Source organism: Nannospalax galili, unplaced genomic scaffold (assembly GCF_000622305.1).
Source record: "Nannospalax galili isolate Female #2095 unplaced genomic scaffold, S.galili_v1.0 scaffold664, whole genome shotgun sequence".
NCBI classification, from domain to species: Eukaryota; Metazoa; Chordata; class Mammalia; order Rodentia; family Spalacidae; genus Nannospalax; species Nannospalax galili.
In genome coordinates, this window is record NW_008354274.1 from 5,125,961 (window position 1) to 5,138,910 (window position 12,950).

General features: G+C 50.1%; 1 protein-coding gene across 1 annotated transcript in view; it reads left to right on the forward strand.

Moving 5' to 3' along the window:
* Prkar1b (protein kinase cAMP-dependent type I regulatory subunit beta) overlaps window positions 1–12,577 on the forward strand; it is a 141,321-nt gene extending 128,744 nt beyond the window's left edge. The window contains exons 10-11 of the mRNA XM_008851448.2: window positions 9,183–9,264; window positions 11,039–12,577. Coding sequence (XP_008849670.1) covers window positions 9,183–9,264; window positions 11,039–11,211 — 255 coding nt within the window. The 3' untranslated portion in view covers window positions 11,212–12,577. The remainder of the gene's footprint in view (window positions 1–9,182; window positions 9,265–11,038) is intronic.
* The last annotated feature ends 373 nt before the right edge of the window (window positions 12,578–12,950 follow it).

Below are 12,950 nucleotides of genomic sequence, written 5' to 3' on the forward strand. Positions count from 1 at the left end.
AGCCTTTAAAAATTTTTTTTATTATTTTTATTTTATGTGTATGAGTGTATTGCCTGTGTGTAGGTAGGTGCACCCATGTGTGCAGTGCCCATGGAGGTCAGAAGAGGCTGTTGGATCCCCTGGGACTGGAGTTATGGACAGTTGTTAGCTGCCATGTGTGTGCTGGGATTCAAACCTGGGTCTTCTGCAAGAACAACCAGTGTTCTTAACCACTGAGCTGTCTTTCCAGCCCCATTTAAATAAAATGTTTTTTAAAAAATCAAAAACAAACAAAAACTTGAAAGCTGAGTGTCATCATCCTCTGCTACAGACTGAGTTTGAGGCCAGCCTGGGCTGCATGAGACGCTGGCTTTAAAAAAACAAAAAAAAACACAAACAAACAGTTTGGGAGGCTGGGCATGGTGAAGCCATGCCTATAATCTCAGTACTCCAGAAGTTGAGGAGAATCAAAAGTCTGAGGCCAGCCTCAGATCCTGTCTTAAAAATAAAAAAACGCACAAAATCCCTAAGGGGTGTTTTCCAGGCCAAGGCCACCTTGACACCCTATTCTTGTGCTCGTGCATGTTCGTGTGCTTACATGTAGCACCCCGTTCCTGTGCTGATGTGTGTTCTGCATACTCACATGTAGCACGCTGCTTTATTTAGCATCCAAATAGAAACTTGAACAGGTAGTACACATACAACTACTGCAGGTTAGGTCTGAACCGTGGGGTGGGACAGCTTGGTTGTAAACATAACCCTGAGGACAAACACGTCACCTGCCCTACCTCCATCACTCAGGTGTTCACTTCCCCCCTTATAATCCTCCCACCCCTGTGGAGCTGTTTCTGGGGTCTGTAGGGCAGGCGGGTCTTGTCCCTACAGGAGCTGGGATGGTGTGGCCTGCAGAGCTGACTTCACAAGCCAGCTTCCCAATGCTGAATGCAGGGCAGCTTGTATGGACAAATGCTGAAATATGCACGTGTGCCCCCACATACACGTGTGTGTCCTAGTATGTACATCTGTCCCTGTGTGTGCATGTCTCCATTTGCATGCAAGTGTGTCCCTGTGTGCACACATGTCCCTGTAGGCTCAGGGTGTATCTGGAGGAAGCTCTGGGCATGGCTACAGCTTGCCCCCCACCTGTCTCCAATTGTTTGTGTCACTTTTCATTTATGGATGGCAAGACCCGTTTCCATGTATGGAAGTGAAACTAAGATTCTTTTAAAATATATTTCTTTAAATAAAACAAATAGCTCTGCCTGTTCCAGAGCCTTGGGTCGGTGGTCTGGGCTGTGATATTTCTGGCTCCTCCCTGTCCCAGGCTCTCCCTGCTGTCTATGTGCAGGATTTCGGGATACCCCTCACATAGAGGTCTTAGCTTTTCTGGACTCTGAGGGACCTGGGCTCTCACACTCAGTCAAGCCAGGTCCTAGGCAGGGGTCTTGAGTTGGAAACCTTCCTTGCACACCTCAAATTGCTGAGGTGCAGAGGAGATGAGGCCACCAACCCTGAGCAGGCCTTCCCAACACCCCAGGCTTCCCTAACCACCCATGCTCTCCCTCCTTCACCCTCATCTTCTCCCTGTTCCCACCTGGCTAGTCATTGGCAGTTTCTCACCCTCTGGGTGGGCCCCTGCACTGCTGCCTCACAGCTCTTGGCCTCTGGAGCTCAGCTCTGAGGTCACTTTGTGGTTAGGCCTGACCATCTCCCTAACCTACTTCCTCAGTATCCCCAGTGTCTGAGCCCATGCTCCACTTTCCCTAGAGGCTGGGGATCGCTCCAGCAGAGCAGCTGGGCTCTGTCGACTCAGCTCATGCCGCACAGGTGGAAGCAATGAAAGGGTGGGACCTCAGGGGCTGGGAATGCAAATGGTGAGCACCCTGGGAACCAAACTAGGCGAGACAACTGTCCCACTCAGGCCCCGTCTCCTCCCAAGAGCAGGCCTGCAAAGCAGGGACCTGGCTCCCTCAACCCCACTTCAGAGATGGAATCAACTGATCTGCACTGTCAGAAGCTATTATGGTTCCAATCTAAACTTGTCCTGGGGAGGGTTGGGGTGATGGCTCAGTTGATAAAGGGGCTTGTTTCACAAGCATGAGGACATGAGTTCAATCCCCAGAAAGCCAGGCATGGTGGGGAGCCTGGAATCCCAGCGCTGGGAAGGGAGAGACGGGAGAGTCCCCAGGGCTCAGTGGCCAGTCTATCTAGATGAATTGGAGAGCTCCAGGTACAATGAGAAACCCTGTCTCAAAAATAAGAGACCTCTGGTCTCCACATGCACATGAATACATGTGGACACTCACAATGTACACACATACACAATGTACATACATAATGTCCACACATATAATATATATACACATAGACACACATACAATGTCCACACACACAACTGTCTACACAGATGCACAAAATGTACATACACACACCAAGTTCACACACAGTGTCCATACATACACATACTTTCCACACACACATACAGTATACATATACATAGACACACATATAATGTTCACATACAATGTACAGACAGACACAACGTGCACACACAATCACATACACATACACAATATCCATACACTCAGTGTCCACACATACAATGTCCACACATTACAGTGTCCACACACAATGTCCACATACATGTATACACACACACACACACACACACACACACAGACAACACAGTGTCCTCAGAACCCATCATGTCAGCATATGCCTATAATTTCAGTACTTAGGAGGCTAAAGGCAGAGGATTGTGAATTCAAGGCTACCTTTGGCTAAGACCTTGTCTTAAAAAAAGGAAAAGCACCTGAACTGAATGGCAGCCAACGAGGAAAGACATCCTTATTCTTTAAATGTGAAGGAAGGTTTCCAGAAAAATCCTGCATCGTGACCTGAACTTCCTGCAAGGTTGACCGACTGATGGACACTTAGTGATTGTGGAGAGTCTGGAATGCTGCAGACCACGAGGTTTTCAGCAGGAAGTGGGGAGGCAGTAGAAGCACACTTCCAGAACTCTCACTCTGCCCAGGAGGTCTTAAAGAGCCTGGCTGACAAACTCAGCCTGAAGGAGGAGCAAGTTAAGGCCTGGTTCCACCAGCATAGGCTCACACAGCTTTATAAGGCCTTGGAGCCCTTCTGCCACGCCACCTGCTTCAGCCTCTTGTCTCAGGAATACAAGTCCTTCTACCAAAGCCTCCTGAAGACAGACTGGAGGGCCCCTGCACTTGATGATTCAATGAGCTCTTCTTCAGAGAGCTTAGCCCATCCACCTTCAGCCCACAGTGCAGGGCCAGGTGGGGCTTCCAGAGCTCATGTCCTGAGCCTCTATCCTCACCCAGCACCCCAGGACTCCCTGTAGCTCTAGAAGCCTTTCGGAGACTCTCTATCTTTACCTCGATAATCTGGGTACCAAGGCAAAGATGACAAGGCAGACAACCAACCAGACCCCCAGTGTTTCTGAGTCTATAGAAAGGATGTAATCTGTAGGTGGGCGGTTGCTTGTGTTTTTGAGGGTTTGGTTTGTTTGTTTGTTTTTGAGAGGTCTTCTGTATCCCAGGCTGGCCTTCAACTCAGGGTAGCTGAAGATGACTCGGAACAACTCATGCTTCTACCTCTGGAGTGCTGGGATTGCAAGGGTGCACCACCATGCCCATTTTAGTTTTAATATTTGTTTTATTTCATGTCTTTAGGGTTTTTTGGTTTGGGGGTTTTTGTTTGGGCTTTGAGGTTTCTTTCCTCTTTGAGGTAGGTAGTTTTATCCACCACCGGGCCCTGGTATTAGTCTTTTGTTTTGTTTTTTGCTGGTTTGGGTTTTTATTTGTCAGTGGCAGATTGATAATAAAACTCCTTCCTAGAAAAAAAGAAAAAGGAAAAAAGGCTAGATATGGTGGCCTCACTTTTAATCCCAGCACTCTTGAGAGGTAGAGGCAGGCAGATCTCTGAGTTCCAGACCAGCCTGGTTTACATAGTGAGACCCTGTCTCAAAACAAAAACAAAACAAAAAAAAACCCCAAATAGCTGAAAATGTTCCCATAGGGTTCCTATGTCAAAGGCCTGGCCCTGCAGCTGACACCATCAAGAGGCAACCTGGTCACAGGGCTTTAATCCTTGAATGAGTTCATGGCTGGATGATTGTTAGACCGTGGCCTGGTATAGGAAGCCTGTGCCTCTGAGGGGTCCCTGCCCTATGTCTCTCCCCATCTCTCTCTCCTTCATTTCTTTCTCTTTTTTTCCTCTCTTTCCTCTCCTCTCTTCTTTCTCCTCTCCCTTTTCTCTCTCTCCTCTTTTCTCACTCTTTCCCCTCTCCTCTCTGTTTCCTGGCTGCTGTGAGATGAGCCTCCTCCTCCACACACTACCTCTGCCATGATGCTTTCCTTCCTCACTATCCTAAAAACAAAGCCAACTGACCACAAACCTTTGAAACCCTGGCCAAAATAAGCCTCCCCTCCTTTAAGTAATTTCTCAGGAATTTTGTTACAAGGATGAACTACAGAATAACTCACATGAAGATCCTGGGAACCCAGAACCCTTGGGCCAGCCAGGGTTGCAGTGACTGGAAAGGGGGAAGATTGGGTCTCCCGTACCCTCATTGGCTTCCTTCTTAGGAAACTCAATACTTCCTTTTTAATGTCGTAGGAGAAAAAAAAATTAAAGTCACAACAGTTAAAAGGAAATCTGTTGTCTGTAACCACACCCGTCACAGGCACCCAGGAGTGACACTTTGCCATGTCACCTCTAGGCTGTCTGCACGTCTTTGCTGAGCTGGAACCTTCTGTGAGGAACTTGGAGAACATGAGCCAGCACCATGGCTGGGGTGTTTTCCAGCCCCGAGTTCCAGACAGGTCCTTCAGGGTGTCTGGCCATCTCCATGGCAACTAGGGACACGTGCCTTGAATCGTAGAGGTTTTTTCCCAGGGACCTTCAATATCTCTGGAGCTTCTGCAGTGGATCTGAGAGCATGTAGCAGGAGTGTTCTTCTTGCTGATGAGGCTCTGGGGTGGGGTGGTGACAACCGTGCTCTGGATAGTGTATAGGTCAGTGCAGCAGAGGTGCTGCTTTAACAGGGAGCCCTACAGTAACTCTCAGGAAGAACAAGGAAGTGTCTTTCTATTCTCTAGGGTCTGGGGTCCTGAGCATGGGTGCTTCAGCCAACCCACCTGCCCACAGTGAGCTGGGAAGCCCATGCTGTGCATAGAAGGAAGGATGGGCCAGGTGTAGTGGCATATGCCTTTTAATCCCAGCACTCAGGAGGCAGAGGCAGGTGGATGTCTGTGAGTTCAAGGCCAGCTGGGGTTACAGGGAGACCACTTAGTAGCAGACAAAGTGCATGCCACACAAGCATGAAGACCCGAGTTCAATCCCTAGCATCCATGTAAAAAAACTGGGTGGAGTGCCCGCACTTGCAGTTCCAGCACCAGAGAGGCAGAGACAGGAGGATTCCTAGGGTGTACTAACTAGCCAGCCTCGCTTTAGCCACCCAGCCCTAGGCCAATGAGAGACCCTGTCTCAAAAAACAAGGTAGCTGGCTCCTGAGGTTGATCTCTGACCGCTGCACACACCTGCACACACATACACATATAATCCACACATGTGGGCCCCCCAACATACACAAACCTGGGACGAATTTAGATTGGCGTGGGGAACCTGGCATATACCAGGTAGCATATACCTGTCATCCCAATATTCAGTTCTTTCCTTCCACCATGTGGGTCCTGTGGCTCTAACTGAGGATGTCAGGGTTCTTGGCAAGTGCCTTAACCCACTAAGCCATCTCAACAGCTCCTTTGTCAGCATTCAGGAGACAGAGGCAAGGGGATCTCAAGTTCAACCACACACACACGCACACACGCACAGAGAGAGAGAGACAGACAGACAGACACCAACTTCAGACAAACGGAGGACTTAGGGACCAAGACTTGTTTTTGCCTCCTGCCCTGGGACCTCAGTATCAGGTGCTTCATGATGATACAAAGGCAGCCACAGCTCTAGGAGTCACCACATGCTACACATAAAAAAAAAAAAAAAAAAAGTCAGTTTCCTCATCTCTGAAGCTGGAATGATTACAGACGCTCCCAAGTGAGATGCTGAAGGGAACAAAAATGTACATGAAGCCTCCACATGGCAAAGACTCAACAAACAGAATCAGAGACTGTGCTCAGCATCCCTCTGGGGCTGGGAATACAGAAAGCATGCCCCTGCCTTCCTGGGGTTAGCATACAATGGGGAGAGGGGGTGGGAGCAAGAGAGACAGTAGAATTACAAGTGTGGACAGCAAGGCCAAGCCACAAAAGAATCATGAAGCTGAGTTCCAGAAGACAAAAGGAGCAAAGCAGAGATGCAGGAGCCTTCAGATAGGAGGAGATGCTGGGGAGACGCTAGGGTAGGTAGAGGATGAGGGTTGAAGAGAACCAGTAGGGTATCAGCAAGTGACACAGTCACCCCCAGGCACAGAGCAACTATGATTTAAAGACCTGAGCCCCAATGTAAAGCTCTACCATGGGAGGCAGAAAGGCCCAGCACTGTGCAATGTCCTGACAGGTGGGGCTGATTGGCCTCTCCTGAGGCCCCTGGGGAGCATGCGCACCCTGCCCTCCCTCTCTGCCCACACCGGCGACCACTGGAGTGATCTCGTGTTTACATGTGCTGCTCCATCCATCAGCCAGATTCATAAACACGTAGAGCTCTGCCTGCGAGCCGAGTAGCCTCCGGGCCAAGGGGAGCCAGACGGGAGATCCAGCTGCGGGGGCTGCAGAGGGTGCCAGGGGACTCCAGGCACGGCGGGCACCAGCTGCTGACCTGTGCCTCCCAGACTGTGGGCCGTGGGAGTCACTTAAACCGGGCATGCTATAGGCAGTGGCAAGGCTGAGTCTGGGTAATAGACCCCACCTTGCCCTGGAGCGTTTCTTCATGCCTATTGAGTGCCTCTGGGGGCTGCCTGACCCTCTGTGCATAAGTGGGTGACTCTGGGGACCTGAGAAAGACCCACTCTAGAGCCTGGAGGGGGCCAGGCTGCAGGAGCCTCAGCATCCTGGGTCCTCAGTCTCTGTGGGTGTTAAATGAGACTCAGTGGTCTTCAGGCAGGTCTCTGTCTCAGGGAGGCTGATCAGAGTCTGTGGAAATTCAGAGAAAAACTCAGGGGCCTCAGAGGTAGGCCACACACTTGTGGCCACACTGCTGTTTTGCTTTGTGGTTTTTTTGGATTTTTTGTTGTTTCTTGTTTGTTTGTTTTGATACAGGGTCTCCCTGTAGCCCCAGCTGGCCTGGAACTTGCTATGTAGAAGATCAAGCTGGCCTTGCTCTCACAAAGATCTGCTTGCCTCTGCTTCCTAAGTGCTGGCTGGGATCAAAGGCATATGCCACTATGTCTGGCTGGGTTTTTTTTTGTTTTTGTTTTTGTTGTTTTGGGACAGGGGCTCATGTAGCCCAGACTGGTCTTGAACCCACTAGGTACCAGAGGTACCTGCATTAATTCCTGGTGCTGAGATCATAGGTGTGCACCACCACATCTTTTTATATCCTGTTTTTTCACTTTAAGATTCAATTTTGTTTTTTTAATTTGTGTGTCTGTGTCTGCCTGATGTGTGCAGGTGATTATGGAGGCCAGAAGAGGGTGTCATATCTCCCATAACTGGAGTTATGGGTTATGAACTACCCAGTGTGGGTGCTGGGATCCAAACTCAGGTCCTCTGGATGAGCAGCAAGTACTCTTAACCACTGAGCAATTTCTCCCACCCAAATGAATTTCTTTTTCTTTTAAATAGGAAACTGTTGTTTTTTTCAATTTTTTTAAGTGTACAAGTGTTCTGCCTACATGTATATAGGTGCACCATGTGTGCAGTGCCTGCGGAGGCCAGAAGAGGGCGTCGGATCCCCTGGAACTGGTGTTACAAGTGATTGTTAGTCACCATGTGGTGCAGGGAACTGAGCCTGGGTCTCTGTAAGAGCAGCCAGTGCTCTTAACTGCTGAGCCATCTCTCCAGCCCATGGATTTCCTTTAATTCCTTTAAAAAGAAAAAGTAAAAGATTTATTTTGTGGATGTCAGAAGACAACTTGAGTTGGTTCCCTCCTTCCGCTGTGTAGATTTCAGGCATTAACCCAGCTTGTCAGGCTTGGTGGCAGCACCTTTCCACCGAACCAGCTTGCCACCCCTTTTCCCTGCTTTTTTTTGGGGGGGGGTAGTGTGTGTTTGTTTTGAGATGGTCTGGCTATATAGCCCAGGCTGGCCTCAAACTCACTCCTGCCTCCATTTCTCCAGGTGCTGGGATTACCACACCTGGCTGAGTTCTGCTATTCTTACTGGAAGTTACTGGTGATGTCAAAAACTCTGTCTACCTTCCCAAGCCCCTGAAGGTCACAGGCTGGGATACTGGTTCAGAAAGGAAGGATTTGCCCAGAGGGGGCTGAAGTCTAGTGGTCTAGCTGTATGGTACCTACCCCAAGTATTGGGGCGCGTGATACCACCCCAGTGCTCTAGCTGTCTTTAATGTGCTCTGCATTCCCAGTGGCCCACGACCTGCCACAGCTACTCTGTTAATCATTGAACCAGCTGCTGTCTGCAGACCTGCTGCCCCTTGGGGAGTCAGGAGGGGCCACATAGCTCAGCAGGTGTGTGACCCTGAAATCATGCTCCTCCCTGCCTCCTGGGAGGCCCCCTCCCCCATGTGGCAGGACAGCTCCCTGACCTTGAGCCACAATCCAAGGTCAGCTCCCAGCACAGTGACACAGTGCTGACCCCTGGGGACAGCCCCATAATGGCAATACAGGCTCAAGAGAGGTGCTGGGTGTGTGTTGGTGAGAACAGACTTCCAACAAGACAGGACTCAGGGTGTCTAGAGGGCAAATCAGCCAAGCCATAGCCCCCAGAAACTCAGATCTCATGGGAATCTGCCTGCCCCAAGGTGCACGCAGGAAGAGGAGGGAAAAGTTGGAGGAGTTAGGGATGGAAGTGACGATGGCCATATGATGGAAAGAAGCCAGGCAGGAGGGGAAAACAGGTGGTGGCTTCCACTGCAGCCTCCCCCATGTGACCACTCCAAGTGAACCCTGACATGTGACATACCCCAACAAATGACTCCTAACACATGCCTGTCAAAGCAAGTGACCCCAACATGTGAATCGCCCCAACAAGTGAACCCCAACATGTTCCTCTGACAAGTGATCACACTGGGCACTTTGACAAGTGATCACTCCCCCACAGGGCACAGCCTCGGTCCTCCAGCGCAGGTCCCTCAATGAGGAGTACGTGGAAGTGGGGCGCCTTGGACCCTCTGACTACTTTGGTGAGTTGGGTTCCCCTGCTTGGGTTGTAGCATTTCATTTGGGGCCCTGGGTCCGGTGCTATGTATGAGTTTCCTGAGGCCTTGGGGTGGTCCTGGGGGTTAGGATAAGCCACGCTGCAGCTGTGACAGAGGCCTCACCTGACGTCACCTCAAATGGAGAGCTAGGGTTGGCTTATGACCCCAGAATGACAGTCCTGGAGGTCAGCTGTTGGTCTCAGGGAAGCAGGGTCTGGGTGAGGGACAGAGAGACCACCAGCTACTCATATTCTGTGGCTACCAGGGAAGGGAGTCCTGAGGGATGCCAAGGGCTGTAGGGGTCTCCACAGATGGTCATGGAAGGCCTAGCACATGTCACCATGCTCACTGCTTGTGGGGCTGCTAGACAAACTGCTAGAACTTAAATTTCAGATAAACAGCAAATACTCTTTTCAGGGGGAGGAGACATTGAGACAGGGTCTCATGTAACCCAGGCTGGCTTCAAACTGCTATGTAGTTGAGGATAACCTTGAATTTCCATCCTCCTGCCTCTACCTCTCAAGTGCTGGCATTCCAGGCGTGCACCACCATGCTATTTTATATGGTGCTGGGTATAGAACCCAGGGCTCAGTACATGTTAAGCAGGCATTCTACCAACTGCGTTCCAGCCCCAGCCCCAGCCCCTAACTTGTTAGTTTATACAAAAATATTCCAACTATGTCACAGGACATATTTGCACTAGAAAAACATTTGTTTGTGCAGACTTGTCATTCCAGCTACCAGGGAGACTGAGGCAGGAGGGCAGCAAGTTCAATTTAAAAATAATTGTTCTTGCTGGGCATGGTGGCGCACGCCTGTAGTCTCAGCACTTGGGAGGCAGAGACAGCCGGATCTCTGTGAGTTCAAGGCCAGCCTGGTCTACATAGTGAGTTCCAGGCCAGCTGGGGCTGCAGGGAGATGCTGTCTCAAAAATACCAAAAAAAAAAAAAAAAAAAAAATTGCTCTTTAAAAGTGCTGGGGCTGTAGCTCAGTGGTAGAATGTTTGCCTAACATACATGTCCTAACTACTCAATCCCCAGGATATACACAGAGATACATACACATACAGAGATACATACTCACACAAAGATACATATACAAAGAACACATACACAGATACATACAACGCACAAATAAATGCACACATATATACATATGCAATACACACAGATACACAACACACAGTTACATACACACAATGTACATATACATATAGACAAATACATACACCACACACAGATACATACAACACACAAATACATGTATATACACAGATACATACATACAACATATACAGAGATACATATAAACAGGTACATATACAAGATACATACACATGCATGCCTGCACACCTACACACAAATGTGCATTTGAAATTCAAGTCCAAGGCTGAGGATTTTTGAGTTCCATTCCCATCAGTCTGTAATCCCAGCACTCAAGAAGAGGCAGGAGGATCAGATGTTCAAGGTCATCTTTGGCTACATAGAGAGTTCCAGGTCAGCCTGGGCTACATGAGACACTTTCTCAAAAAATAAGAAAAGAAAGAGAGAGAGAGAGAGAGAGAGAGAGAGAGAGAGAGAGAGAGAAAGAAAGAAAGAAAAAGAAAGAGAGTTAGGGAAGAAGAGAGGGAGGAAGAGAGGAAGGAGGGAAGAAGGAAAAGAACTGCAGGCTTTCCTGGTCTCCCAATGTCAGAGAAGGCCATCCTATATCCTGAGTTCAGCAGCCACTGTCCAACCCTGACCTTGTCTCTTCCCTCCAGGTGAGATTGCGCTGCTGCTGAACCGGCCGCGTGCAGCTACCGTAGTGGCCAGGGGTCCACTCAAGTGTGTGAAGTTGGACCGGCCCCGCTTCGAGCGTGTCCTGGGCCCCTGCTCCGAGATCCTGAAGAGAAACATCCAGCGTTACAACAGCTTCATCTCCCTCACCGTCTGAGCCTGAATCCATGCCTGAGCCTGCATCCAACACCTGAACCCACAGGAGCTCCCATGTGGCTCTGCAACCTGCTCCCCATGCCCAGGGCCTGGGAGCCACTCAGTGAGTGGCCAGGTAGGGCTGGTGCCTGGCACTGGGCTTCCCACTCCTCTGGACTTACTTTCTGGAATAAATAACCACCTTGTGCATTTTAAAAGCAAAGGGCAAGCAACAGCTGCCTTCCAGGCCAGGGAAGTGACAACCAGTTCCCCTCATGCCTCCTCCTCCAGTGGCCCTGCAGCTTTATCATGGGGCCACCCTATTCTCTCTCCAAGTTTTCTAGAGACTCTTGTCAGGTCTCCACCCCCAAACTGGCCCTGGCTCCTGCCAGGTATCACCAGGAGGACCACGGCCACCCTTGTAACTCTCCCTCAAGTCATCAGACACTGTCCCTGGTCCCTGTCAGATTCCCAGAACTAGACCCAGGTGTGGGTCAGCTTGTGTCAAACAGGAGTGTCTCCAAATGGAGGAAAAACATTCTTGGCCCCTGCCTGCCCCCAACAATGCGAATGATTCCCAGGAGCCCTGAGTAGATCCCAGCCCCCTGGCTTGGGGAACTGGCATTGGCTAGCAAGTTGGAAAGTGGTGACTGAGCCCAGTTACTCACCCTCACAGCTTTTAGAAAGCCTGTTTCCTGGTGGGCCGGGCACCCTGATATCTTGCCAGGGTAGTTGGCAGAGTTTGTGGCCCCTCACTGGCCAGATGCCCAGATAGGACAGGAAGTCTGGCTGACTCCACGGTTTTCCAAGCACGATGAGCCTAGGCTGAGTCCCCAATTCCCGGAGGCTGGGAGCCACAGCTCTTCTAGCCTATTGGATTCCCAAAGGGACAGCAAGGAACTCTGATACTTGCTGATTAAAGCTTTAGGCACTGAGCCCTTCCCCAGACTCGGTGTGTAAAGTCCAAGTCCCTGCCCTGGAAGCCCAAGTGTCCCTCACCTGAGTCTCCACTCCCTGACATGAGGAACAAATGCAACTGAAGCCAACCTGGGCCCCTGAACCATCACTACCCTGTCTCGAGTGCAATGTGATAGGAGCCAGCCAGGCCTGAGGAGACACGTAAGTGTCCATAACTGCTCAGCATCCCCTGGGTGACCAGCATGTAATGAAACAATGAGACCTACCCTATCTTGCTCCTGTTGTGCACATCCAGGGAGGTGACCCTCTCAGCTGGCCATCAGCTCCTCCCCATGTGGCCCTGGCCATACCCTGTCCTGCTTGTGCTGTGGACTGTCTGTGGATTCTGTGGACCCACTCAACCTGCCCCTATTTATGTTGCCAAATGCTGCATGAACTATTAAATGTGCAATGAAGAAGCCTGTCCTGGCCTGGGAGGTCTCTTGTCTGAAATCTTTTGTAGATAACGGGGTTTTTCTTACACGTTGTGACATTTTCACACGGGTAACACTGGGCTTGGGAGATGGTTCAGTGACTAAAGTGTTGGTTGAATAGGTGGAGACCCGTGTTCAGATCTCCAGAACACACGTAAAGCCAGACCAGGGTAGTCCCGTCTATAATGCCAGTGCTCTTACGGGGACATGGGAGGACGAGACAGATGTGAAAGCTCACAGGCTAGCTAGCCTGGAGTGTGGAGCTGCTAACAACAGAGACACTGTCTCAAAACAAAGTAGACGGAGAAATCTAACATCTGAGATTGTCCTCTGACCTACACATGTGTGTCATGGCACACGTGAATACGGG